This window comes from Entelurus aequoreus, linkage group LG01 (assembly GCF_033978785.1).
Source record: "Entelurus aequoreus isolate RoL-2023_Sb linkage group LG01, RoL_Eaeq_v1.1, whole genome shotgun sequence".
In the NCBI taxonomy this organism is placed as follows: domain Eukaryota; kingdom Metazoa; phylum Chordata; class Actinopteri; order Syngnathiformes; family Syngnathidae; genus Entelurus; species Entelurus aequoreus.
In genome coordinates, this window is record NC_084731.1 from 14,132,399 (window position 1) to 14,157,898 (window position 25,500).

General features: G+C 37.8%; 1 protein-coding gene across 4 annotated transcripts in view; it reads right to left on the bottom strand.

Moving 5' to 3' along the window:
* The window catches only part of stx18 (syntaxin 18), an 87,230-nt gene that overhangs the window by 20,194 nt on the left and 41,536 nt on the right, over nt 1-25,500 (bottom strand). For all 4 annotated transcript variants that reach the window (XR_009825853.1, XR_009825854.1, XM_062044376.1 and 1 more), the window contains exon 2: nt 1,618-1,685. Coding sequence is in view for 1 of the 4 variants with exons in the window: in XM_062044359.1 (XP_061900343.1) it covers nt 1,618-1,685 (68 nt within the window). In the remaining 3 variants the exon portion in view is untranslated. The remainder of the gene's footprint in view (nt 1-1,617; nt 1,686-25,500) is intronic.

The window sequence follows — 25,500 nt, forward strand, 5'->3', positions numbered from 1 at the left end:
GTGTTGCTGTAGTCCGCCGCTAATACACCGATCCCACCTACAACTTTCTTCTTTGCAGTCTTCATTGTTTATTAAACAAATTGCAAAAGATTCACCAACACAGATGTCCAGAATACTGTGGAATTTTGAGATGAAAACAGAGCTTTTTTGTATTGGGCCGAATACTTCCGTTTCAACGATTGACGTCACGCACATACGTCATCATACATGGACGTTTTCAACCGGAAGCTTAGTGGGAAATTTAAAATTGCACTTTATAAGTTAACCCGGCCGTATTGGCATGTGTTGCAATGTTAAGATTTCATCATTGATATATAAACTATCAGACTGCGTGGTCGGTAGTAGTGGGTTTCAGTAGGCCTTTAAACATAGACATATATATGAACACCTGAAAGTCTTTATATCAGCTAAAACCACCCATCTGTTTCACTGGATTCAGAATAAAACCAAATTATATTTTACCCAACAATGTTAGTATTTGAATATTGTTACTTGAAGACTCTTCTATTGCTATTGTACCATTTTTTTCAGCTAAAGTTACATTAATCATTAGTAATGGAGCAGCCTAGTTTTGAGTCCCTGCTATCACATGTAGATAAAAATATAACATTTTTATAATAAAAATCAACTACAGGCTTCCCAAATGCTGTAATAAATTAAGCATGATGAGTTGACTTGAAACTGTTTAATGTTGCACTTTTTATATGTAGAAGAAAAGTTTTGTAATTTTATTTAATCTGAGCAACAATTTGAGGCAGTTTAATGTTGATTAACGTGGGCAGAATTATTATAGTGTTTCCAATGTTAAAAGGATAAAGCCATTGTTTACAAATTTGGTAAATAAATAACCAAAAAATGTATATTTTGTTGTTTTCTTACTGTACCGAAAATGAACCGAACCGTGACCTCTAAACCGAGGTACGTACCGAACCGAAATTTTTGCGTACCGTTACACCCCTAATTTTTACACATCTTTGTTTTGTTTTTTGCTCAGTCTTTCTCGATTAAAATGACATGTACACGCATCGTGGCCCATCATGCAACATTTTCTCGAGGACGAGCAGTATAAAAATATGGATTGGATCGGTACGCTCCATAACTACACAGGCCATAAGGACGAATGGCTATCAAACACAACGTGGGTGAGGTAGCTGGAGTTCATGGCAGCTAAATGGAGAACATTTTAGTCATGTGGTTGAGTAAGGAAGTCAAAAATCAGATTGCAGGAACAAACTAAAACTAGATGAGGCCGGCACACATAGCTACAAATGGATTCTTGATGGATTTTCCCACCGCTAATAGCAAAAGGGCCCCACCTACAGACATCTTTAATGTTTAGTTAATGTGTTGTGGTGAAGACTTATAAACAAACTAAACAAGCAAAACACACCCGCCAATAATACAGAGGGGACCTTGAAGAGACGTTTTTTTTCCTTCCCCAGGACGTTAATCCTTTTCTGCTTGGTTGCACTTCAATTATTGCCGACAACTAGACTGGAGCCTGTTGCTAAAGACCACACTACTCGCTCGGGCTCGCCGCTTGCCGGAAGCAGACATACACATTTTGGAGACAGGCAGAGTTTGCCACGTATAGAAAGTAGACGGCTATAGTCTTACCTTCCTGCACTCACATAATCCTTCCTGTGTTGTAGTAAGAAGTCTTTGAGCTTGGTGATGTTCGTGATCTAGAGGGGGAGAAAATAGTAGTATTAGTATGACCGTGTCAATGCATGCACTGCAAAAACTGAAATCTAAGTAAGATGAAATATCTCAAATAAGGGTGATATTTGCTTATTTTCTGTCTGATAAGATAATTCTTCTCACTAAGCAGATTTAATGTTTGTTTATGTTGAGTGTTTTACTTGTTTTAAGGGTTTTGGTCCTAAATGATGTCGTCAGTAAGATATTGCAGCTTGTTGCTGAGATTTGATGACCTATATTGAGTAAAACATGCTTGAAACTAGAATATCAAGTGTTGCAAAGCTGTGTCATCAACACTCACAAGTATAAAACTACGTTTTCAAAGTAATAATTTCTCATTTCAAGCATGGAAAAAAAAAATCATGACTTTGACACAATTGTGTCTCATAATTAAAACAGATGACAGCCAAATGGACTTTGCTGTTTTATTTTCAATGAAACAATAGAAAATATGTACTCATATAGTAGTACAGTTGGCACAGTACAGTAAACTGTACATTTAAACATTTAACATGCGACATTTCTAACAATTTTGAACAGAAATAGTTCATGCACATTCAGATGAATTCTTCAAAATTACAATTAAAAATGTTTGGGCCGGGGGCCGGGCTGTATATATGCGCACTAATTGACTGAAAGAGCACGCACTTGGCGCGATGATGTCATGTTATCGATGGAAAAATGCATTTTTAGACAATATGATTTGCCTGAGCGGCTAGGAGACCCTGAGAGTAACAAGCGCTTGCCTTGTTGCCTTTCCATTAAGAACAATACATTTGTTTTTAGTATAAGTTTGCTGGTTTCAAGAAATGTAATGCCGAGTGCATATCATTATGTCAAGATAATGGCACTAGCATTTACTTCATTTAAGAATATTTTTCAACATATTGAGCAAAAAGGTCTCTTTTTTTTTTCTACCAAGAAAAGTGCACTTGTTATTAGTGAGAATATACTTATTTTAAGGTATTTTTGGGTTCATTGAGGTTAGCTAATTTTACTTGTTTTGGAAAGTCTTGACAAGCTGAATTTTCTTGTTCTATTCGCAGATTATTTTGCTTAGTTCAAATAAAATACCCCTCATTTTTGTATTTTTTTTTCTTGTTTTTGAACACTGACTTTTTGCAGGGTGTAAACAAGCCACAGAATACAGGAAGCCATTTTCTCCCAACTACATTTGGACGGAGCCACATAAAATGCATAATCAGGTTCTTATTGAAGGTGACAAGCGACCAATGTCTGTCCATCCACGTGAACTAACAGTACGAGTATTTGCCTTTGGACAATTCACTCAATTCAAACTTGCCATTTCCCCGTCAAAAGCTGTCTCATAAATAAAAAAGGGGGGCTCCTGCACACAGAGCACTGACAGAGTGATCGCAAATAAGCTTTAAATTCAGGATGTGTTGCTATTTATCGTTGAGTGTATGTGTGCACAGGGAAACCAAAGGAAACATGCTTCAATCCAATATTTGCGCCTGTAATTCAGTCAAATATATCAAAAAAAGAGCCAATTGCTTCCCGGTCTACGGAGTTCATACTGGCAGTGGGGAGCCCTTACACAGCAGCCTCTGTTGGAACCTCTCGGACAAGCTGAGGATTGAAAAATGACACAATGACTTTGACTGTGACAGCAGTGGGAGATTATTATGATAGCATAATGATCCCCGTCTTTGGCCTTCAACCTTTCCACTCTAACAACCTCAATTATCTAATTGGCCTGGCTGTACGCATTAATCTGGCACCAGCTGTCTAATAATGTCTCTAAACATCCATTCGGACATCACGGGAACCTCAAGCGGGGTTTTATTTGAGCGGACTCTGGAAATATCGAGAAAAAAATAGGTGTCAGAATTTCACGGGGCGGAGCAATTTGTTGGAGACATAGCTGTCCTTCTCTTGTTTGTGTGACGGCTGTTAGGCCAGGCAAGCACACCCTTGCAATAATACAATTATATGGGGTCAGGAGTTAATTGTTGTGCAGAGCAGTTAGGCTTGGGAGGGGAATTAAAGGATGATTTTGGATGAAAGACTTTTAAAACCATGGTCTGAGTTGTGCGTTGTTTCAGGGACTAAGAAAAGCAGGCATGCTGCTAAAAGTGGGATTTACAAACCCCTCCGTCATTTTTAATTACCTAAAAAGATAACAAGCCCCAACATAGCCAGTTTTGAAGCAACGTTCTTATTTTCTTTTTCAAAATACTCATTTTATTTTCCTATAAAGAGGAACCTTAGAAGTCAAAATGCCCCTGAAATTGTACAATTCTGAATTTGAACGTTTTCAGGAATTTTGTTAGATCACAGATCTAGTCCAGTGTTTTTCAACCACTGTGTGCCGTGAGATACAGTCTGGTGTGCCGTGGGAGATTATGTAATTTTACCTATTTGGGTTAAAAATATTTTTTGCAAACCTGTAATTATAGTCTGCAAATGATGTGTTGTTGTTGAGTGTCGGTGCTGTCTAGAGCTCGGCAGCGCAACCGTGTAATACTCTTTCATATCAGTAGGTGGCAGCCGGTAGCTAATTGCTTTGTAGATGTCGGATACAGCGGGAGGCAGTGCGCAGGTAAAAAGGTATCTAATGCTTAAACCAAAAAAAAACAAAAGGTGAGTGCCCCTAAGAAAAGGCATTGAAGCTTAGGGAAGGCTATGCAAAACAAAACTAAAACTGAACTGGCTACAAAGTAAACAAAAACAGAATGCTGGACGACAGCAAAGACTTACTGCGGAGCAAAGACGGCGTCCACAGTGTACATCCGAACATGACATGACAATCAACAATGTCCCCACAAAGAAGGATAAAAACAACTGAAATATTATTGATTGCTAAAACAAAGTAGATGTGCTGTCGTCCAGCATTCGGTTTCTGTTTACTTGGTAGCCAGTTCAGTTTTACTTGTTTTTTGCATAGCCATTCCTATGCTTCATTGCCTTTTCCTTATGCTCATTTTTGGTTTAAGCATTATATACGTTTTTACCTGAATATTGTGATCACGACAAACCATCCTCGTCTCACCCGACACATTCCAACTTTTAACAAAGCAATTAAGGACCTGCTGCCACCTACTGACATGGAGTGTTACGTGGTTACCCTGCCGAGCTCTACACAGCACCGACACTAAGCAACGGCACATTATTTGCAGATTATAATTATTGATTTGAAAAAAATATTTTCAGGACCAATTAGGTGAAGTTGCATAATTTCCCACGGCACACCAGACAATATCCCACGGCACACCAGTGTTTGAAAAACACTGCTCTAAATGTTTTACTGGTTCACTCATTTTATATTAGTGTGACAGATCAAGTTAAAATAACGCGAAGTACGTCTAACTATCAGTGTTGGGACTAACGCGTTACTTTCGGCGGTAAATAGTAATCTAAGGCGTTATTTTTTATATTCAGTAACTCAGTTACTGTTACTACATGATGCGTTACTGCGTTATTTTACGTTATTTTTGATGTAGTATCGGCTAGAAACTGAGAAGATCTGAGTGTTTATTGGTGCGCTGCAGAAGAGGCGACCGGAAAAGAGGCGCGCGCTGTGTATGTGTGTGTGTGGGAGGGGGTGTGTCTGTGTTTACATCACGGCGGAGCCAGAAGTCGAGTTTCTTAACATGGAGATATTCTCACTACTTTTCTTTTGTCGACCACAAAGAAAAGAACATTTTAGTTAAATGTAAGTTGTGTCTTGGATCAAAGATCCTATCCTAGCAATTCAAATCTGCTGAAACAGCTACAAAAGCAACATGCTTCGACGAAGTTAGTAAAGAGAGACACACTACACCTCCTAAGCAACAGCGGCTGGATTTTAACGAGGCACTGCGCACTGAAGGTACACACACTCTGTCAATTCTCTTATATACTCTTTCATTCTAGACTTCCAGAGTGTTTGATTATCACATCACTCTAAATGTATAGACTATAAAGTTCACAAACATAAAAAGGGATCCTAGTGGGCCAGGCCAATTTTTCTCTAAACTAAAACTGGGGAAATGTGTAGAGTGTTCTGGGCTTCAGACATGATTTTATTTCAGAATTCCTTAAAGAAAAAAACGCCTGGTTAGGCTTTGTGTATGTAGTGTGTGCCTTCCTTGGTTTAAGCTATGTTGTTATTATGCTGTTTGTTACTTATGTATGTTATGTTGCAGCTATTTAAGATAGTTTTGTCAATTTGTTCTGGCCTGAAAGAAATTGGCCCTTTGAAACATATCTTTGTCTGTGTGAGTTGTATGTAGACCACATTGATTAGCAGAGTTCAGTGATGCAAATGCATGTCAAGTTGATCAACAGATTGTATTATTCTCAACTGCAATAACAGTACTGAAATGAAGGCTAAAAGGGCATTAAAGGGGGCCTTAAAAAAAAAAAAAAAAAAAAAAAAAAAAAAAAAAATATATATATATATATATTTATATATATAAGTAACTAAATAGTTACTTTTCACAGTAACGCATTACTTTTTGGTGTAAGTAACTGAGTTAGTAACTGAGTTACTTTTGAAATAAAGTAACTAGTAACTGTAACTAGTTACTGGTTTTTAGTGACTAACCCAACACTGCTAACTATTAACATTTCCATTTTTCTCCTATAATGAACAAGATATTGGGTTTGATCTGTCCTTGGTAGTTGTTTGGACATATTTCACTTCATGGCCAGTGGATGGAGCTAAATCCAAACATAAAATGAAGAGGCATGTGTGTGTGTGTGTGTGTGTGTGAGGGACACACTGGGTTGTGTGGAGTGCTGAGCTGTCTCCAAAGTGTATACATTGGAGCTCAGATTCCCAGCACAAGCTCAAGGGCTTGCAGGGGGTCAGAGGGATCAATTGCTCTTGTAACTTAAGACCATAAAGAGCAAGTAATTCCACAACAATGAGGAAGGAGGTGGCCCGACTGCATGTGTGTATGTATGAACATGTGTGTGTCATTGTGTCGCCACACTGATGTGTGCGAGGCAGCATGCGAGCCAGCGAAGAAGGAGACAGTCTGCCGGGCTACGTATAATCTCCACATCATCAAAGACCCCCACTTTTACCTCCTCACTTTCTCCCCGGCCCTGCAGCTCCGCTGACTCAGCCCAAACAAACCATCAGGGGGGATTATTATGAGGAAGACAACAAGAGATGGTAGATTCTGGTGTTTTGTTAAATCCAGGTAACTAACAGAACCCCATGATGGCCAACCTGCTACAGTTTAAGTCCTTGTGTGTTCTGACTGAGGGCTATTTATACTGACGCTATACTATGATGGCTTTAGTTATGCCAGTCTCAAAGGGGAATGATGTGTTTATCTGACTGGGTTTTAGTCTTTCTTCTCTCATCATCACCGACAGCCATCAGACTGTATAATGCATATGTTCCTTTCGAATGTTCATGTAATTTAAATGTATAATGTATTTATATTATTCACATGTGAATAATGCTGTATAATAGACTGTATTTATATTATTCACATGTGAATAATGCTGTATAGTAGACTGTATTTATATTATTCACATGTGAATAATGCTGTATAATACTGTATTTATATTATTCACATGTGAATAATGCTGTATAATACCGCATTTATATTATTCACATGTGAATAATGCTGTATAGTAGACTGTATTTATGTTATTCACATGTGAATAATGCTGTATAATAGACTGTATTTATGTTATTCACATGTGAATAATGCTGTATAATAGACTGTATTTATATTATTCACATGTGAATAATGCTGTATAATAGACTGTATTTATATTATTCACATGTGAATAATGCTGTATAATACTGTATTTATATTATTCACATGTGAATAATGCTGTATAGTAGACTGTATTTATGTTATTCACATGTGAATAATGCTGTATAATAGACTGTATCTATGTTATTCACATGTGAATAATGCTGTATAATAGACTGTATTTATATGATTAAAATGTGAATAATGCTGTATAGTAGACTGAATTTATATTATTCACATGTGAATAATGCTGTATATTAGACTGTATTTATATTATTCACATGTAAATAATGCTGTATAATAGACTGTATTTATATTATTCACATGTGAATAATGCTGTATAATACTGTATTTATATTATTCACATGTGAATAATTCTGTATAGTAGACTGTATTTATGTTATTCACATGTGAATAATGCTGTATAATAGACTGTATCTATGTTATTCACATGTGAATAATGCTGTATAATAGACTGTATTTATATTATTCACATGTGAATAATGCTGTATATTAGACTGTATTTATGTTATTCACATGTGAATAATGCTGTATAATAGACTGTATTTATGTTATTCACATGTGAATAATGCTGTATAATAAACTGTATTTATATTATTCACATGCAAAAAACACCTAAGTGTTTATTATCTATTGTGAGCGAACTGTGGTGCTGAATTTCCCCAGGGATCAATAAAGTACATTCTATTCTATTCAATTCTATCTGCCAGTAAAGACTTGGTCCCCCTGTTCCATGTCTGTCCAACTCACAAACAATAGCGACAATGAAGGGGAAAAAGTTTGACATTCATATATCTTTCACCATTTCACAGTTATAAGAAACTAATTGTGATTCCAAAAACATAATTTAGATATAATTGCACCAAGATCAAGACACAGAGCGGTAGATCTTTTCTAGGGACCAAAGCCTAAACTACTGTTGAATAAGATTCTGTTGTACATGACATTTAAAAGTAGGTTTTTCGACAGATGAGCTAGCATCTGTTGTAGTGAAGCCTCCTTGTCTTTTGGAGTGTCAGCTGGCGTCAGTAGAATATGAGTACGAGGTAAAAGCCCCTCCACTTTTAATTAGCTCATTTCATCTTTTGTTTTTTGGTATAACGAGATAATTATAATAATATTAACCCCAACAAGACCCTTTATGATAAGTTAAAGTTAATTTCCCCTTGGGGATTAATAAAGTATTTCTGATTCTGATTCTAATGAGTGAATAATGCATGTTTAGAAACTTTAATGTCATGTTACTAATGAGTGTGTCCATACTTGCCAACTCTACCCATTTTCAGTGTCCCTCCCGGGGCCACCATTCTCACCAATTTTGCCTGATTTCCAACCGGATAACAATATTGTTACACCATGTCCTTATTGTTTTTATTTATTGAGCATACTTTGCAGAGATTGTTAGCTAATCCAGTGTTAAAGCTTAGGGAAGGCTATGCAGAGCAAAACTAAAAATGAACTGGCTACAAAGTAAACAAAAACAGAATGCTGGACGACAGCAAAGACTTACTGCGGAGCAAAGACAATGTACATCCGAACATGACATGTTAATCAACAATGTCCCCACAAAGAAGGATAAAAACAACTGAAATATTCTTGATTGCTAAAACAAAGTAGATGCAGGAAATATCGCTCAAAGGAAGACATGAAACTGCTACAGGAAAGTACCAAAAAAAGACAAAAAGCCACCAAAATAGGAGCGCAAGACAATAACTAAAACACTACACACAGAAAAACAGCAAAAAACTCAAAATAAGTCACGGCGTGATGTGACAGGCCGTGACAGTACACCTACTTTGGGACAAGAGCTATCAATCAATCAATCAATCAATGTTTACTTATATAGCCCTAAATCACGAGTGTCTCAAAGGGCTGCCCAAGCCACAACGACATCCTCGGCTCAGATCCCACATCTATAGTGATGCATGGTTGGTTATGGTTTAAAGTCATATCCAACAATTGCGACAACGACTTTTTACTGTCAACTTTTTTAAGGATTTCTGCTGGTGGTGTTCCTCCGGATTTTTTCAATGCAAAAAATGTGCCTCGGCTCAAAAAAGGTTGAAAAACACTGAGCTAATCTATGCAATGTTTGCCTCTTTTGTTTTATTTACTATCACCGCCGTTGACCATTTGCACAGGTACTGGTGACAGCTGTTTAATTTGTTCCTTTCCTATATTGCTGTTGTTGTTTTTTTGTCGAATTAATAAACACTGTGAAAATCAATTATTTAATTTTTTTTGCGTGTGTGTAATATAAATAAATAAATGATAAATGGGTTATACTTGTATAGCGCTTTTCTACCTTCAAGGTACTCAAAGCGCTTTGACAGTATTTCCACATTCACCCATTCACACACACATTCACACACTGATGGCGGGAGCTGCCATGCAAGGCGCTAACCAGCAGCCATCAGGAGCAAGGGTGAAGTGTCTTGCCCAAGGACACAACGGACGTGACTAGGATGGTAGAAGGTGGGGATTGAACCCCAGTAACCAGCAACACTCCGATTGCTGGCCCAGCCACTCTACCAACTTTACGCCGTATATATATATATATATATATATATATATATATATATATATATATATATATATATATATATATATATATATATATATATATATATATATATATATATATATATGACAGCACCCCTATGTGCATCTCTTTTGAGTATCTCCCCGATTCTGAGGTCTCAAGGTTGGCAAGTACGTGTGTGCCAACTAACTGCTATTAATTAATATACTTTTCCATTTTTCTTTTAGTCAGACAATATTTTCGGTACACCGGATGGAATTTTTACCTAACATGTTACGGCTGTACCCCCCGCGACCCCAAAAGGGACAAGCGGTAGAAAATGGATGGATGTTACGGCTGTCATCTGCAGTCTTCTTTAGAAGGGCCACCTGACCACTGTGACTCTGACTAAAAGAAGATGTAAAAAGTATATGAACGAGAAGACATAATGAATGCTTTGATTTAAAGGTAACACCCAACACAGCTCGTAAATACAGCAATGACACACAATATAATAATAGTAAACTAGTTCTCCTAAAAATTGAAATGATTGAAACTGGATGACTTGTGTCATAACTAAGGCTGCACAAAAAAATTGATCTCGATTCAAATTGACATGCGATCTAATTTCTCAATGATGTATTTTTTAAAAAATGTTTTACTTAAATAAACTGGATTGCTAACAAACAACCTTTTAATTAAAAACTCATGCTGCAGTCTTATTAGCATGAATGACGACAATTCATCATCACTCCCTCTGTCCTCCAGTGAGTCTTGCTGGCCAGGGCGAGTTGGCTCTGCATTCATGAGCTCATTAATAAATGGACTTTTATCTGTGGAGCGAGTGAGTGTTTTTGACCTGTTAGATTACGTTTAGTTTCAATTACATTTAAAAACCGTCCTTCTGGGAACTCCCACAAAGAAGGGCAGAAAGACCATTGGAAATGTTTGCTCAACAAGACAATGATGAGTCTTAACAATAATGATAATTAGAAAAGTCCGATAATATCGGACTGCCGATATTATCGGCCAATAAATGCTTCAAAATGTAATATCGGAAATTATCGGTATCAAAAAGTAAAATGTATGACTTTTTAAAACGCCACTGTATGGAGCGGTACATATCCGGTAAAACACGGACGTAGGGAGAAGTACAGAGCAGTTGCGTCTCCCAGTCAGCAGCCCCTCCCCTCTCCCACACACAACACAGGAGTTGACGAATGCAGCATAAGAGGTTTACTGGCGACGCTTGATGACCTCATCAAACCGCCGCGAGCGGAGCATAACAACAACAAGAGTGTGTTGTTGCTGGTGCTGTAGCCGTGGCCAACAAGCGAGCTTGCTCGGTGACTGACTAACGACACCATGTCTATGGTTTGGGATTATTTTAAAGTGTCTCTGACGGATAAAAAACTGGCAATTTGCAATGACGGCAAAAAGTTGGTTATGCGATGATAAGAAACACCTCCCAGTCAACTACCAGTAACATCACTATGAGCCCGTTGACGTTCTAGAAATATAAAAGGCAGCTCAGCTCGCTCGCAGTCCTGAATTGAGGTGAAAGCTAATTCGCTTTTAGCGTAACGTTAGCTCATTTTGCGGTGTGTGTGTGTGTGTGCGTGTGTGTGTGTTACGGACAGCAAAGCCCTGTCTGTCTGTTATTTCACTTTACCTTTTTCTGTGTTGATTGAGCTGTGTTGAAGCAGCAAAAAAGGACATTATGTTAAATGAAGAGTTTATGTCTCTGATAGTTGATATAATAATGTAACTGCATCATTAAGCCTACATAAACTCCATGGTGTTCAGGGATGAATAGTCTCTCCTATTGCTATTGTACTATTTTTTCAGCTATAGTTACATTAATCATTAGTAATGCAGCAGCCTAGTTTTGAATGGCAGGGTCCCTGCTATCACATGTTGATAAAAATATAACATTTACATATTAAAAATCAACTACAGGCTTCCCAAATGCTGTAATAAATTAAGCATGATGAGTTGACTTGAAACTGTTTAATGTTGCACTTTTTATATGTAGAAGAAAAGTTTTGTCATTTTATTTAATCTGAGCAACAACTTGAGGCAGTTTAATGTTGATTAACGTGGGCAGAATTATTATAGTGTTCCCAATGTTAAAAGGATAAAGCCATTGTTTACAAATTTGGTAAATGAATAACCAAAATATTCCCATTTTGTTGTTTTCTTACTGCACCGAAAATGAACCGAACCGTGACCTCTAAACTGAGGTACGTACCGAACCGAAATTTTTGTGTACCGTTACACCCCTAGCGATACACTTTTTGCAAAATTGTGCCCCTGGTTGCTGCTTTAAAGATGTTCAAGAACGAGGCCAGTTTGGAATGCCAATACCAAAGGCACAGCAGGGAGCTGAGCCCTATTCTCTACACACAATTTAACAATTTTCAAGTGACCTCCTCCATTTAAACTTGAGAAGGGACGCATGCTGTGGAGAGTGAAATGAAGATCACAGTGCCCTCAAGCGACCCCTTTGAGAGAGAAGATTCCCCCGGCCGAAGCCAAATGGAGAAAGCCCTTCTCTATTTTGATTATTTTGTTTTGTATTAAAAGGAGCAGAGTTTTAGCACAGAAAAATCTCTGCGTATTTGTCAGATTGAATGTGTTGTATTTTTGTGAGAACTTGGAGAGCAGCGCGGGTCTTGAAGGGCACCCACATCTGTTGCACGTTAGGTGCCGGCCGTCAACATTGTTGCCGGGGACCTAATTTAATATTTTCTCTCTTTTGATCTTCCACCTTTAATCACTGGCTCTTGGGAGGATCGGCTTTCCCCCCGAGAAATTGTTGGAGAGCAGAAAGAAAATGTTATTGCAGTATGTTTATGGAATCGTGCATGTGAAGAGAGGACAAAGAAAAACGCTTGCCCATGTCAGATGGAGGAGAAAAACCGCAACAGAACCGTAAGCAGTCGGGACATTCCGAACTGGCAATTTAAATTTCTCCACTGAGATGGTTGGAGATGATATGTGAGTGAGACAGCAGTGGGGGGGAAAGAGAGCAGGAGACAGGCACCACAGGCTAGATTTGGGTTTCTTTGAATCAGCACCGCTGCTTTTATTAAACCACCCGTTCTAATACCGACGTAACACAACTTGACAAAAACTCGCTTGTGCAGAGCTGAGGTGAGTCGGCTCGTGTTTGTCTCCGACTGATGGCTGACATCAGGCACGACTTAAAGTCCAGACTCCCTGAGGGAAATGTAAAGTGGTTCTTCAAGGCACCTTTGAAGAGGTTTGTTTTCATGCAGCTTGTGTCAGGCAAAGGACTCCTTGCTGTCTAAGCGGACCCTCGTCAAATTGAAAAAGGCGTTTTTTTCCAGGAGAATGCCAATCGATGCCTATGAACACCATTGGCACGTAGGGCTTGTTTTGTCAAGGATGTTGTTGACTCCTCACATTAGCTATGTGCACACGGACACATTTAATCCCATTAAAAGCCTAACCGGGTGAAAAAAAAATGCTTCATGTAAACACACCATTTGGAATACTCTCACCCGATCACACGCGTTTCAATCAAAATGTCGTTCCGATCGAGACGGAACAGCCTTGGGCCTATGAAAAATCGTGCTGGACGATATACAGTCCCACAAATTATTGCAGAGCAACGATATGTCCAGAGCCGCTCGCCTGTGCATCGGTTGGGGACATCTCTGCGCTGCTGACCCGTCTCCGCTCGGGATTTTTTTAAATATATATATTTTTACTTATATATTTATATAGCGCTTTTCCCTAGCGACTCAAAGCACTTTTACATAGTGAAACCCAATATCTAAGTTACATTTTGAACCAGTGTGGGTGGCACTGGGAGCAGGTGGGTAAAGCGTCTTGCCCAAAGACACAACGGCAGTGACTAGGATGGCGGAAGCGGGGATCGAACCTGGAACCCTCAAGTTGCTGGCACGGCCACTCTACCAACTGAGCAATACCGCCCCATGGATTGTCTCCTGCTGGCCCCACTATGGACTGGACTCTCACTATTATGTTAGATCCACTATGGACTGGACTCTCACTATTATGTTAGATCCACTATGGACTGGACTCTCACTATTATGTTAGATCCACTATGGACTGGACTTTCACAATATTATGTTAGATCCACAATGGACTGGACTCTCACTATTATGTTAGATCCACTATGGACTGGACTTTCACAATATTATGTTAGATCCACTATGGACTGGACTCTCACTTTTATGTTAGATGCACTATGGACTGGATTCTCACTATTATGTTAGATCCACTATGGACTGGACTCTCACTATTATGTTAGATCCACTATGGACGGGACTCTCACTATTATGTTAGATCCACTATGGACTGGACTTTCACAATATTATGTTAGATCCACTATGGACTGGACTCTCACTATTATGTTAGATCCACTATGGACTGGACTTTCACAATATTATGTTAGATCCACTATGGACTGGACTTTCACAATATTATGTTAGATCTACTATGGACTGGACTCTCGCTATTATGTTAGATCCACTATGGACTGGACTCTCACTATTATGTTAGATCCACTGTGGACTGGACTCTCACTATTATTTATGTTAGATCCACTATGGACTGGACTTTCACAATATTATGCTAGACCCACTCGACGTCCATTGCATCCGGTCTCCCCTAGAGAGGGAGGGGTCACCCACATCTCTGGTCCTCTCCAAGGTTTCTCATAGTCATTCACATTGACATCCCACTGGGTTGTGAGTTTTTCCTTGCCCTTATGTGGGCTCTGAACCGAGGATGTCGTTGTGGCTTGTGCCGCCCTTTGAGACACTTGAGATTTAGGGCTATATAAATAAACATTGATTGATTGATTGATATTGTTGTCAGCATTATTTTGAAACCAAAACAAGCACTAATGTAATCATAATTCAAGTATTTCTTTTAAATGGAATTCTGTGTTCACGTCTGAAGATGAGAACCACAGAAGGCCGTATGATTTGAAACATCCAAGAGTGACAACAAATTTGAAACAAATGTGCTTGTCTGTTGTTGGTGTGAAAGCATGGAGTTCTCTAACGAAAGACTTAAAAAGTTGCAAGAATATCTTGGAATTTAAAAAAGAGTTACAAAAAGAGACAACTGGAATGATATCAAACTGATTTTTGATTTTCATCAGACGTGTCATTGTGAAAAGGCTTAAACGAAAATTAAAAAAGTATGTTGGCGTTGGGGTGTTGGTGGAAGGAACAGTTATAAAGTCATCTAAAGTAATTTGTGTTAAAAAGGGGGCAGATAAATATAAGAATTGTATGAAAGTGTCAACTGTACGTGGCTTGTATATATGCATTTTCATGAAAGGAATGATGATGAAATGCAATAAACTTTAATTTCTTACTAGTTTTATTATCATTGTAATTTGAAGAAACATTTTCAATTATCCTAAATAAGTAAAGAACAACAATAAAATGGACTCTCAATTTCTGTTAGCAAAAAAATGCTTCAATACATATTTAACTACTTGAAGTGCAGTTTTTCCCCATGAAGTTGGTTTTGTTCGGTGTCGTTTTTATTGCTATTACTTTCCAACTAATTGGGGCATACTTGGCTCATTCGTCTGAGTTGATAGGCTCATTTTGCCCACCCCCTTTGAAGACAAAATATTCCCACACAGGCAGAGGTGGGCAGTAACGCGCTACTTTACTCCGTTACATCTACTTGAGTAACTTTTGGGATAAATTGTACCTCTAAGAGTAGTTTTAATGCAACATACTTTTACTTGAGTATATTTATAGAGAAGAAACGCTACTTTTACTACGCTCCATTTACCTACATTCAGCTCGCTACTCGCTACTGATTTTTATCCATCTGTTAATGCACGCTCTGTTTGTTTTGGTTTGTCAGACAGACCTTCAAAGTAGGATCTATCACATGCCTGCGTTTCACCAATCGGATGCAGTCACTGGTGACGTTTGACTCCGTTTCACCAATCAAACAGAGCCAGGCGGTCACATGATTAACAAGTTTAAGCTTACATGAACTCAACGTCAAATTTGAGGAAGCACATCGCGGTAAGTAACGTTAGTAGATATTTTGGCTGTCACCGTAGGCTGATGTTAGCTTCCCTGCTATGAATCACTGTCAAATGTACATCGTGTGGGGACATTTATTAACGCACTGCAGCCTCATAGGCAGACAGAGACACACACACACACACACACACACATACACACAGTCGTACACACACACACACGCATGCATAGAAACACCAATCAAAAGTGCACACTGTGTTCTCAGGTGCACCGTGCAGCCCACACCTATCAGTTTATGGTTTGCGTAAAGGCTAACTTGTTATTTTCCTTTGTAATCTCTGTCTACTGAGCCTATGGTGCTGTTAAGTTATTGTGGCTCAATTTGCCTTAATTTTTTTTATGTTAATGTATTATTATTTAATATATATTATTGTTTTAGTTGCTTAAGAGATATTCCTGGCTCTGAATTTGCTCATTGCTATTTTTATGTTTTTGTGCATTATTTGTTGCCGTCATCATTAAACGAACATGTTACTCATCAGTTACTCAGTACTTGAGTAGTTTTTTCACAACATACTTTTTACTTTTACTCAAATAAATATTTGGGTGACTACTCCTTACTTTTACTTGAGTAATAAATCTCTAAATTAACAGTACTCTTACTTGAGTACAATTTCTGGCTACTCTGTCTCTACCCACCTCTGCACACAGGACATTTTGGCTTTGCAGTCATTGTTTTTCCTCCTAATTCATGTTACTGTGTGGTGCTTTTCACTACCAAATCTCCCTTATCATTCTATGTGCGTAAGCTGATGGTCCCTCCTCCGCCCACAGAGACGAAGACTGTAGATGACCGACAAAAAAGATTGAGTCATTCTGCTGTTGAATAAATAAGAGATTTGTTCAGATTTGTTGAAATCTTGTGCGATATTCTGAGGTCTTCCCTAACGTCATGCAAATTGTGCGACTTCAGGGGCATTCGATTTCAAAAGGTTCCACAGTATAGTGCACACATTTCCTCAAAAAGAGAAATGTAATAAAAGCATCATGCAGTTTCCACAGGAGGGTTGTGCAAGCAGCCTCCCAACGAGACAAAGTTGAACGTAGCGATAACACAATGTGATCCAAGATTAATAACAGGCACCGGTGGTACACTTACTCCAGCAATACCGGTTCATGCTGCACATTCTGACCAGACAGGAAATCCTTAAAAAGATCCGTCTTGACATTACACAACTTCTTTCAGGAACATCCTATCACAAAGGTCATTTTTAAGTTTTTTACATAAAGGAGACAATTCAATCACTAACTTGTCAATGACAAAATTCACATGCAAGATAGTAAAAAAACACACTGTTGTTGAGGGATATTATGATCTATCCATCCATTTTATACCGCTTGTCCCTTTTGGGGTGGCGGGGGGTGCTGGAGCCTATCTCAGCTGGATTCGGGCAGAAGGCGAGGTACACCCTGGACAAGTCGCCACCTCATCACAGGGCCAACACAGACAGACAGACAACATTCATGATCTTTTTCCTTATTCTCAAATTAAGCACAAATTGGGGTGGAATATTAATACAAAAAAGGCCTAATTTTGACAAAAGAGAGACCAAATACAAATGTCTACTACAGTGGACACTGGTTGTTAAAGGACTATAATCAGGATATTTTTTCCTTATTCTCAAATCAAGCACAAATTGGATTTGAATTTAAAATGTTGTACTTCAATCCGATCCAATACACTTTATTTGTATAGCACATTTAAACAACAGAAATGTTTCCAAAGTGCTGCCCAACAATATTAAAAACAATATTCAAATATTATCCTTAGCTCCACCAATGACTGAATAAAAACCAAAAAATAAATAAATATAAAACCAATATAAAAACAAATATGATTAAAAACGATTTTAAAGGGTAAAACCAATTAAAACAATAAATAGAAATCAAAATATTAAAAACACAGAGGACCACACAACTAACGTACTTCTGATAAAAGACCAAAAACAAATGTCTACTACAGTGGACATTGGCTTTTAGCGGATGTATTATTTTAATCATAATTTTTCCTCCTCAATTCAAGCACAAATTGGAATTGAATTAAAATGTTCTAATTTGATCAAAAGAAATGGACCAAAAACAAATGTCTACTACAGTGGACATTGGTTTTCAGAACAATTAATTATTGCAATCGGGATCCCCACCCACCCCTCATTTGCAAATCAACCACAAATTGGAATGGAATAAAAAATATGTTGTAAACAGGATGTTTTTTTTTTTTCTTTCATTCTCAAATCAAGCACACATTTTAATGGAATAAAAATGTCCACTGTAGTGGACATTGGCTTCCAGGAGGATTTATTATTATTATTGTAATCAAGATTGTTTCCCTCATTCTCAAATCAAGCATACATTTGAAAGGAATACAAATGTCTGATATATATGTTACAGTGTTTTCCTTAAACTGCCAAGATACCTGTGGCGGTGGGGGCGTGGCTATCGGTGTGGATATGGGCGTGGTCACCATGACATCATCGAGTAATTTGCATAATTTACTACAATGATATGATTTTCTCTAAAAAGGCTCAAAAAATGTATACTTACTAATTAATAATAACAGTTTTGTTTTAAACGTCCATCCATCCATCCATTTTACAATATAATTACAACACTTTGTGTACATATTTATATACAGATTTGAACAATAAGTTATTCACTGAAATATATTTATTAATTGTGGTTCTTACAAAAAATATATCTTATAAAAATATAAAAGCTAAAATGTCTCTTAAAGCTCTGCCCCTTTAATTAGTGCATACTAAATAATTTAACATTAGCCTACTACTACAACCATATTATTTACTAGCAACATAAAGTGAAACAGAGGCAGAGGTGTCCTGCCACAGTCAGTAACAAATAAACAGAAAACAGTAGTGGTGGTAGATAGACACAAAGCTTCATCAAACATCTGATCCACTGAACAAAGAGCTCCAAAAATCTTGATCCTACACTTCTCTTTTGTAAAGTAAATCTGAACAGCCGATATGGGCATTTACATAAACTATATGATTTGCCTGAGAAGCTGGACAGGACAAAATAAAAATAAAAATAAAAATAATTTTTTTTTTTTTTTTTGTGGTGGCCTTAATTCTTTTGTGGCGGGCCGTAACAAATAAATGAATGTGTGGGAAACACTGTGTTAAAACAACATGACATGACATAATTCTCTATTGTTTACATCGTCATTTTAATGTCTGGGCTGCAGCTACTTTGCCAAATCACTTAAAAAGAACGAGAGTCGACAGGAGCATGGATGTCAACATTGCACAGATGGACAGCACAAGGGAAGTAAACCAACAAAACTCGAAGAGGAATTGGTGCCAAAAAGAGGGGAAAAATAACTATTTTCTGTGGATGAAAAAAAAGTCAGCCAACAACCAAACAAATGTAGGCTAATCTGCAAAACATGTGGCCAACGAGTCGTTGCTAGCGACTTGAACATGTCTATTTTTTTTTATCACTTGAAGACATGGCAATAAAGACGAAGACGGAGACAGTGTCAAACTGCGGCCAAGTATTAATGTTACCTCAAAACCACAAAATACTAAAAAGAAAAACGATGTAAGAGAAAGAGAAGACTTTAAAAAGTAAAAGGTGACATTTCTTAATTCCAATTCATATCCTGTGCTCTGGGCAGCACGGTGGCAGAGGGGTTAGTGCGTCTGCCTCACAATACGAAGGTCCTGAGTAGTCTTGGGTTCAATCCCAGGCTCGGGATCTTTCTGTGTGGAGTTTGCATGTTCTCCCCGTGACTGCGTGGGTTCCCTCCGGGTACTCCGGCTTCCTCCCACCTCCAAAGACATGCACCTGGGGATAGGTTGATTGGCAACACTAAATTGGCCCTAGTGTGTGAATGTCAGAGGTGGGACCAAGTCATTGCTTTGCAAGTCACAAGTAAGTCTCAAGTCTTTGCCCTCAAGTCTCGAGTCAAGTCCCGAGTCAAGACAGGCAAGTCCCGAGTCAAGTCCAAAGTCAAGACTAGAAAGTCTCAAGTCAAGTCCCAAGTCCTGCATTTTGAGTTTCGAGTCCTTTCAAGTCCTTTTAACCACAGACTAATATTTTTACACAGATTGTGTATGCTTTTAAAACGCTGTATTTATTTTTTAAAACAAGTGCATTCGAAATTGCAGGAAAAAAAATGGTGCTGACATTGCAATTCATAATAGCACTATTAACCAGTCATTTTAATAGTTTAAACAATTTTAAACATTTAACTCATTCCTTTACAGAATAAACACATTTGCAAAAACAAACATTAACATACTATTGGTTGTATTTTATGAAAATAACATTACCACAAAGTTGAGAAGGAGCAAAGATCTTCAATATTTGTATGTGAGAATCACAAATACATCTTCTGGGGGAGGATGACACCCCTACAGGGGTTTGGTTTACAAACTTTCAGCCCCACCTAAAACAAAATTCACCAGCCGCCACTGATTATGATGCATTCTCATTTTAGGCAAAGTATAAGACAATACTTTCTTAACAGTATAATTGTAACCAGGAATAAGTCTTCAAGTAACAATATTCAAATACTAACATTGTTGGGTAAGACAGCATTTGGTTTTATTCTGAATCCAGTGAAACAGATTGGTGGTTTTAGCTGATATAAAGACTTTCAGGTGTTTATATATGTTTAAGTATTTGGCAGACGCTTTTATCCAAAGCGACATACATAAAAAATAGATATAAAACAATCACTGTAAACATTATCATTTAAGGGAAGAATGTAATACAAAATATCAATACAAAGTGTCAAGACAGAATAAACTCTCTGCTGCTGCAGCAACAGAGTTACAGTCTATAGGTCCCTAAAATATATAGATATCTAATGTATTCATACATTGTTTATGTAGGATATACGCATGTATATATAATCTAATCATATTGTTTCTTCAACTTAAAAATAGCTGACCGTTTTTTCCCCCTTCTCTGGGATTATATTCCCAGTTTTGATCTCGGACGTCTGGTCATTTATAGCGTATAAGAATATTATATTACTGTTAAGCAAACTATGAATAATAAAAACGCCAAAACATGTGTCCGTTATCATAGCTACACGTATGACAAAAAAAACGCGTGAAAATCAGTGGTATTCAGTGAGGTAAAATGAATTAAATTTGCTGACAGTTCATTGCTCCTGCCAAATGAATTACACTGAGTGGAGCGGATCACCACTCCAAGATGGCGGCTCCGCGTCTCGTCTGCGCCAGTAGGCAGTAGCGCTCAATGCTGCGTACCCTTATAAGATGTCTATGGTTATAACGTTAGCAGTGAGTTTACAGCCTCACTGATTTAACTACACAGCAAATAAAAGTCGTGTTACTTAGCCAATAAACGTTATCTTACATTCAAAACTTACCCTTCTTTGTGCAACTTCAAATGTCGAACGAAGTTGGAAGTTGTTGCGTCTCCGTCTGTAATATTCGAACTGCGTGATTTGCATACGGCAATTTGTTTTTTGTTGACCAAGTCGTAGTTTTTATACCCGAACGAAACCAACTTTGGCATAATTGTTTCTCACTGCCGCATTGTTTGACAACTCATGTTCGGTGGTTGTCCTGCAAGTGGATTGGATGAGAGCTGTGTGATGAAAACAACGTAGATTTAATTTGATTGGCTGTTGTACTGACAGCACACACGCTGACAAGCAGCACACACGCTTATAGGCACAGATGTATAAAATGAAAGATACGGAGCGCTCCCAAATAACTTTTTAAGGTTTGGGTTTTGGGGAAAGTAGCAAGTCATGTCAAGTCAAAAGCCTCAAGTCCAAGTGAAGTCACAAGTCATTGATGTTAAAGTCTAAGTCGAGTTGCAAGTCTCTTTACATTTTGTCAAGTCGAGTCTAAAGTCATCAAATTCATGACTCGAGTCTGACTCGAGTCCAAGTCATGTGACTCGAGTCCACACCTCTGCTGAATGTTGTCTGTCTATCTGTGTTGGCCCTGCGATGAGGTGGCGACTTGTCCAGGGTGTACCCTGCCTTCCGCCCGATTGTAGCTGAGATAGGCTCCAGCGCCCCCCGCGACCCCAAAGGGACTAAGCGGTAGAAAATGGATGGATGGATGGATCCTGTGCTCTGTACAATTTTAAGAATGGTAATGATGCTATTTTGTAAGAGAACACACTTTTCCACAGTGCAGATCAACCGCTTTAAGGAGATGGTAACTATTCGAATGTAACTAATAGGGAGATATTAATTAAGCCCTTTGTTTTTTAGGACAATTAAGAATTTGCATTAAGATACTTATACACATTTTAACTACGTTATCAGCCAAATGTTGGGAATTGTTTTGAATAGAAATAGGTTCGGTACTATCTGTTAACCTTAAAAAAATATATTTTAAAGTTAATATTATTTGTAGATGACACGACTATGTTTTTTTCAAAAGAGATAATGACAGAAGAAATTATCAAATCAAAAAGATGGTTTGACAAAAATAGAAAAGTTTTTTGAATCTCTGAAAAACTAAATCATGCTATTTGGTAACAGTAGTGGATGTTGATAGAGTTAAATAAACTAAATGTCTGGGTGTAATAATAGAGGACAAAACAAACTTGAAATCTAATAGAAAAATATACAACATAAGGTGGCAAGAAATACATCAATAATGAATAAAGCAAAAATATATACTGGACAAAAAAATGTGTTCCATATTCTCTACTGCTCGCTAGTGTTACATATCTGAGTTATTGTGTAGAAATATGGGAAATAATGACAAAAGTACACTTTTATTCACTAACCGTGTTACTAAAAAGGTCAGTTAGAATAACACATAATGTTGGGTATCGAGGACACTCAAATCCTTTATTTATTTAATCAAAAATATTGATACAATCTATTTAGTGAATTTGCAAACAGCTAAAATTTCGCACAAAGCAAACTATAACATCCATCCACCCAACCATTTTCTACCGCTTGTCCCTTTCGGGGTGGCCGGAGCCTATAACAAGATACCCAAGAATGAACAATTCTTTACAACAAAAGGAGCCGTATAACCTTAGAGAAAAATTTAATTTAAAACAATTGTATACATGTACAACACTTAAAACATATCAGTATATGGAATTTAATTACGTAATGGACTAAGCAAAGAAATACTAATATGATCCAGTTAAAGAAACTATTCAAACTCAGTGTGTTTAGAAAGTAAAATGAAGAATAACACTGATAAACATTTTCAACCTAATTGATAAAAAGTTCATCTTATTTATTTCACTGTGTGAATTACAACCTATTTAACGAGTTATTCTTTTTTTAAAATACTTTATCATTTATGGAGTAAATTGTGTACAAACTGAGAACAAGAAGTGAATCGACTACATTAGTAATTAATATGAAATGGAAAAAAGGGTAGGATTAAATAAGATTTGCTTCTTTGTTTTGAAAAGGTGTCTCATGTTGTAACTGTGTGCATGTTAGAAATTAACTTAAACCATATTAATAGAAAACTAAACTAAACTAGAAGAGGCTATTCCTGAAGGAATTGCGTGTGAATGCTCCAATGATGAAGTTGAACTGAAATCCTGGAATTTGTTTTAGTAGAGCACACAATTCCTGAACAGGCTGAATATTTTGAAGTTGGAACAGTTTGAATCAGATGAAAAATGTGGAAATTGTGGAACTTTGAAGAATGTCCCACTGATTTCAATGGGAATTTCCCAAAATTTGGGACATTTTTTTTTTTTGACATGGTTGGTGTTGGAATTTTTCAAATCGGTCGAGAAATGTTGAAGTAGTAACACGTTAAATTGAGAAATGGTATTACGGAGTTCCTGGAATTTCGGGAAAACCGTGAATTTTTCCAGTTAAAAAAACAACTTTGTGTTTTGTCCTGGTTAAGAGGAATGTTTTGACGGTGGAACGGTTGAAGTGGGTTGAAAAATGTGGAAGGAGTAGTCACCAGAAGTGTGGAAATAGGGCTTTGGAAAACCAGGAATTATGGAAAATCCTGGAATTTTTTTGAACTTGGAAAAAGGGTACTTTGAATTTCCAGAATGGTGGAATGTGTTGAAGGTGGAATGCTTTGAATGGGTTGAAAAATGTGGAAATTTGAAAAATCGCCAATTCATTTTGAATGGGGAAAAATGTCCCGGAAAACCCGGAATTCTGGGACCTGTGGTCACTTCTTTAGGTCCTAAAGAAGTGACCACAGGTGTACCTAAAGAAGTGACCACTGATGTACCTAAAGAAGTGACCACTGATGTACCTAAAACCGCAGATGCACCTAAAGAAGTGACCACAGGTGTACCTAAAGAACTGACCACATATGTACCTAAAACCACAGATGTACCTAAAGAAGTGACCACAGATGTACCTAAAAAAGTGACCACAAATGTACCTAAAGAAGTGACCACTGACGTACCTAAAGAAGTGACCACAGATGTACCTAAAGAAGTGACCACAGGTGTACCTAAAGAAGTGACCACAGATGTACCTAAAGAAGTGACCACTGATGTACCTAAAGAAGTGACCACAGGTGTACCTAAAGAAGTGACCACAGATGTACCTAAAGAAGTGACCACAGGTGTACCTAAATAAGTGACCACAGGTGTACCTAAAGAAGTGACCACAGATGTACCTAAAACCACAGATGTACCTAAAGAAGTGACCACAGGTGTACCTAAAGAAGTGACCACAGATGTACCTAAAAAAGTGACCACAAATTTACCTAAAGAAGTGACCACTGACGTACCTAAAGAAGTGACCACAGACATACCTAAAGAAGTGACCACAGGTGTACCTAAAGAAGTGACCACAGATGTACCTAAAGAAGAGACCACTGGTGTACCTAAAGAAGTGACCACAGACGTACCTAAAGAAGTGACCACAGGTGTACCTAAAGAAGTGACCACAGATGTACCTAAAGAGGTGACCACTGGTGTACCTAAAGAAGTGACCACAGATGTACTTAAAGAAGTGACCACTGATGTACCTAAAGAAGTGACCACAGACGTACCTAAAGAAGTGACCACAGGTGTACCTAAAGAAGTGACCACAGATGTACCTAAAGAAGTGACCACAGATGTACTTAAAGAAGTGACCACTGATGTACCTAAAGAAGTGACCACAGGTGTACCTAAAGAAGTGACCACAGATGTACCTAAAGAAGTGACCACAGGTGCACCTAAAGAAGTGACCACAGGTGTACCTAAAGAAGTGCCCACAGATGTACTTAAAGAAGTGACCACTGATGTACCTAAAGAAGTGACCACAGGTGTACCTAATGAAGTGACCACTGATGTACCTAAAGTGACCACAGATGTACCTAAAGAAGTGACCACAGGTGTAACTAAAGAAGTGACCACTGGTGTACCTAAAGAAGTGACCACTGATGTACCTAAAGAAATTACCATTGGTGTACCTAAAGAAGTGACCTTTGACAGTATGTTCAGTGATGGATGGTAACGGGTTATAAGTTACTTAAAAACGTGATTTAACTAAAATGCTGCT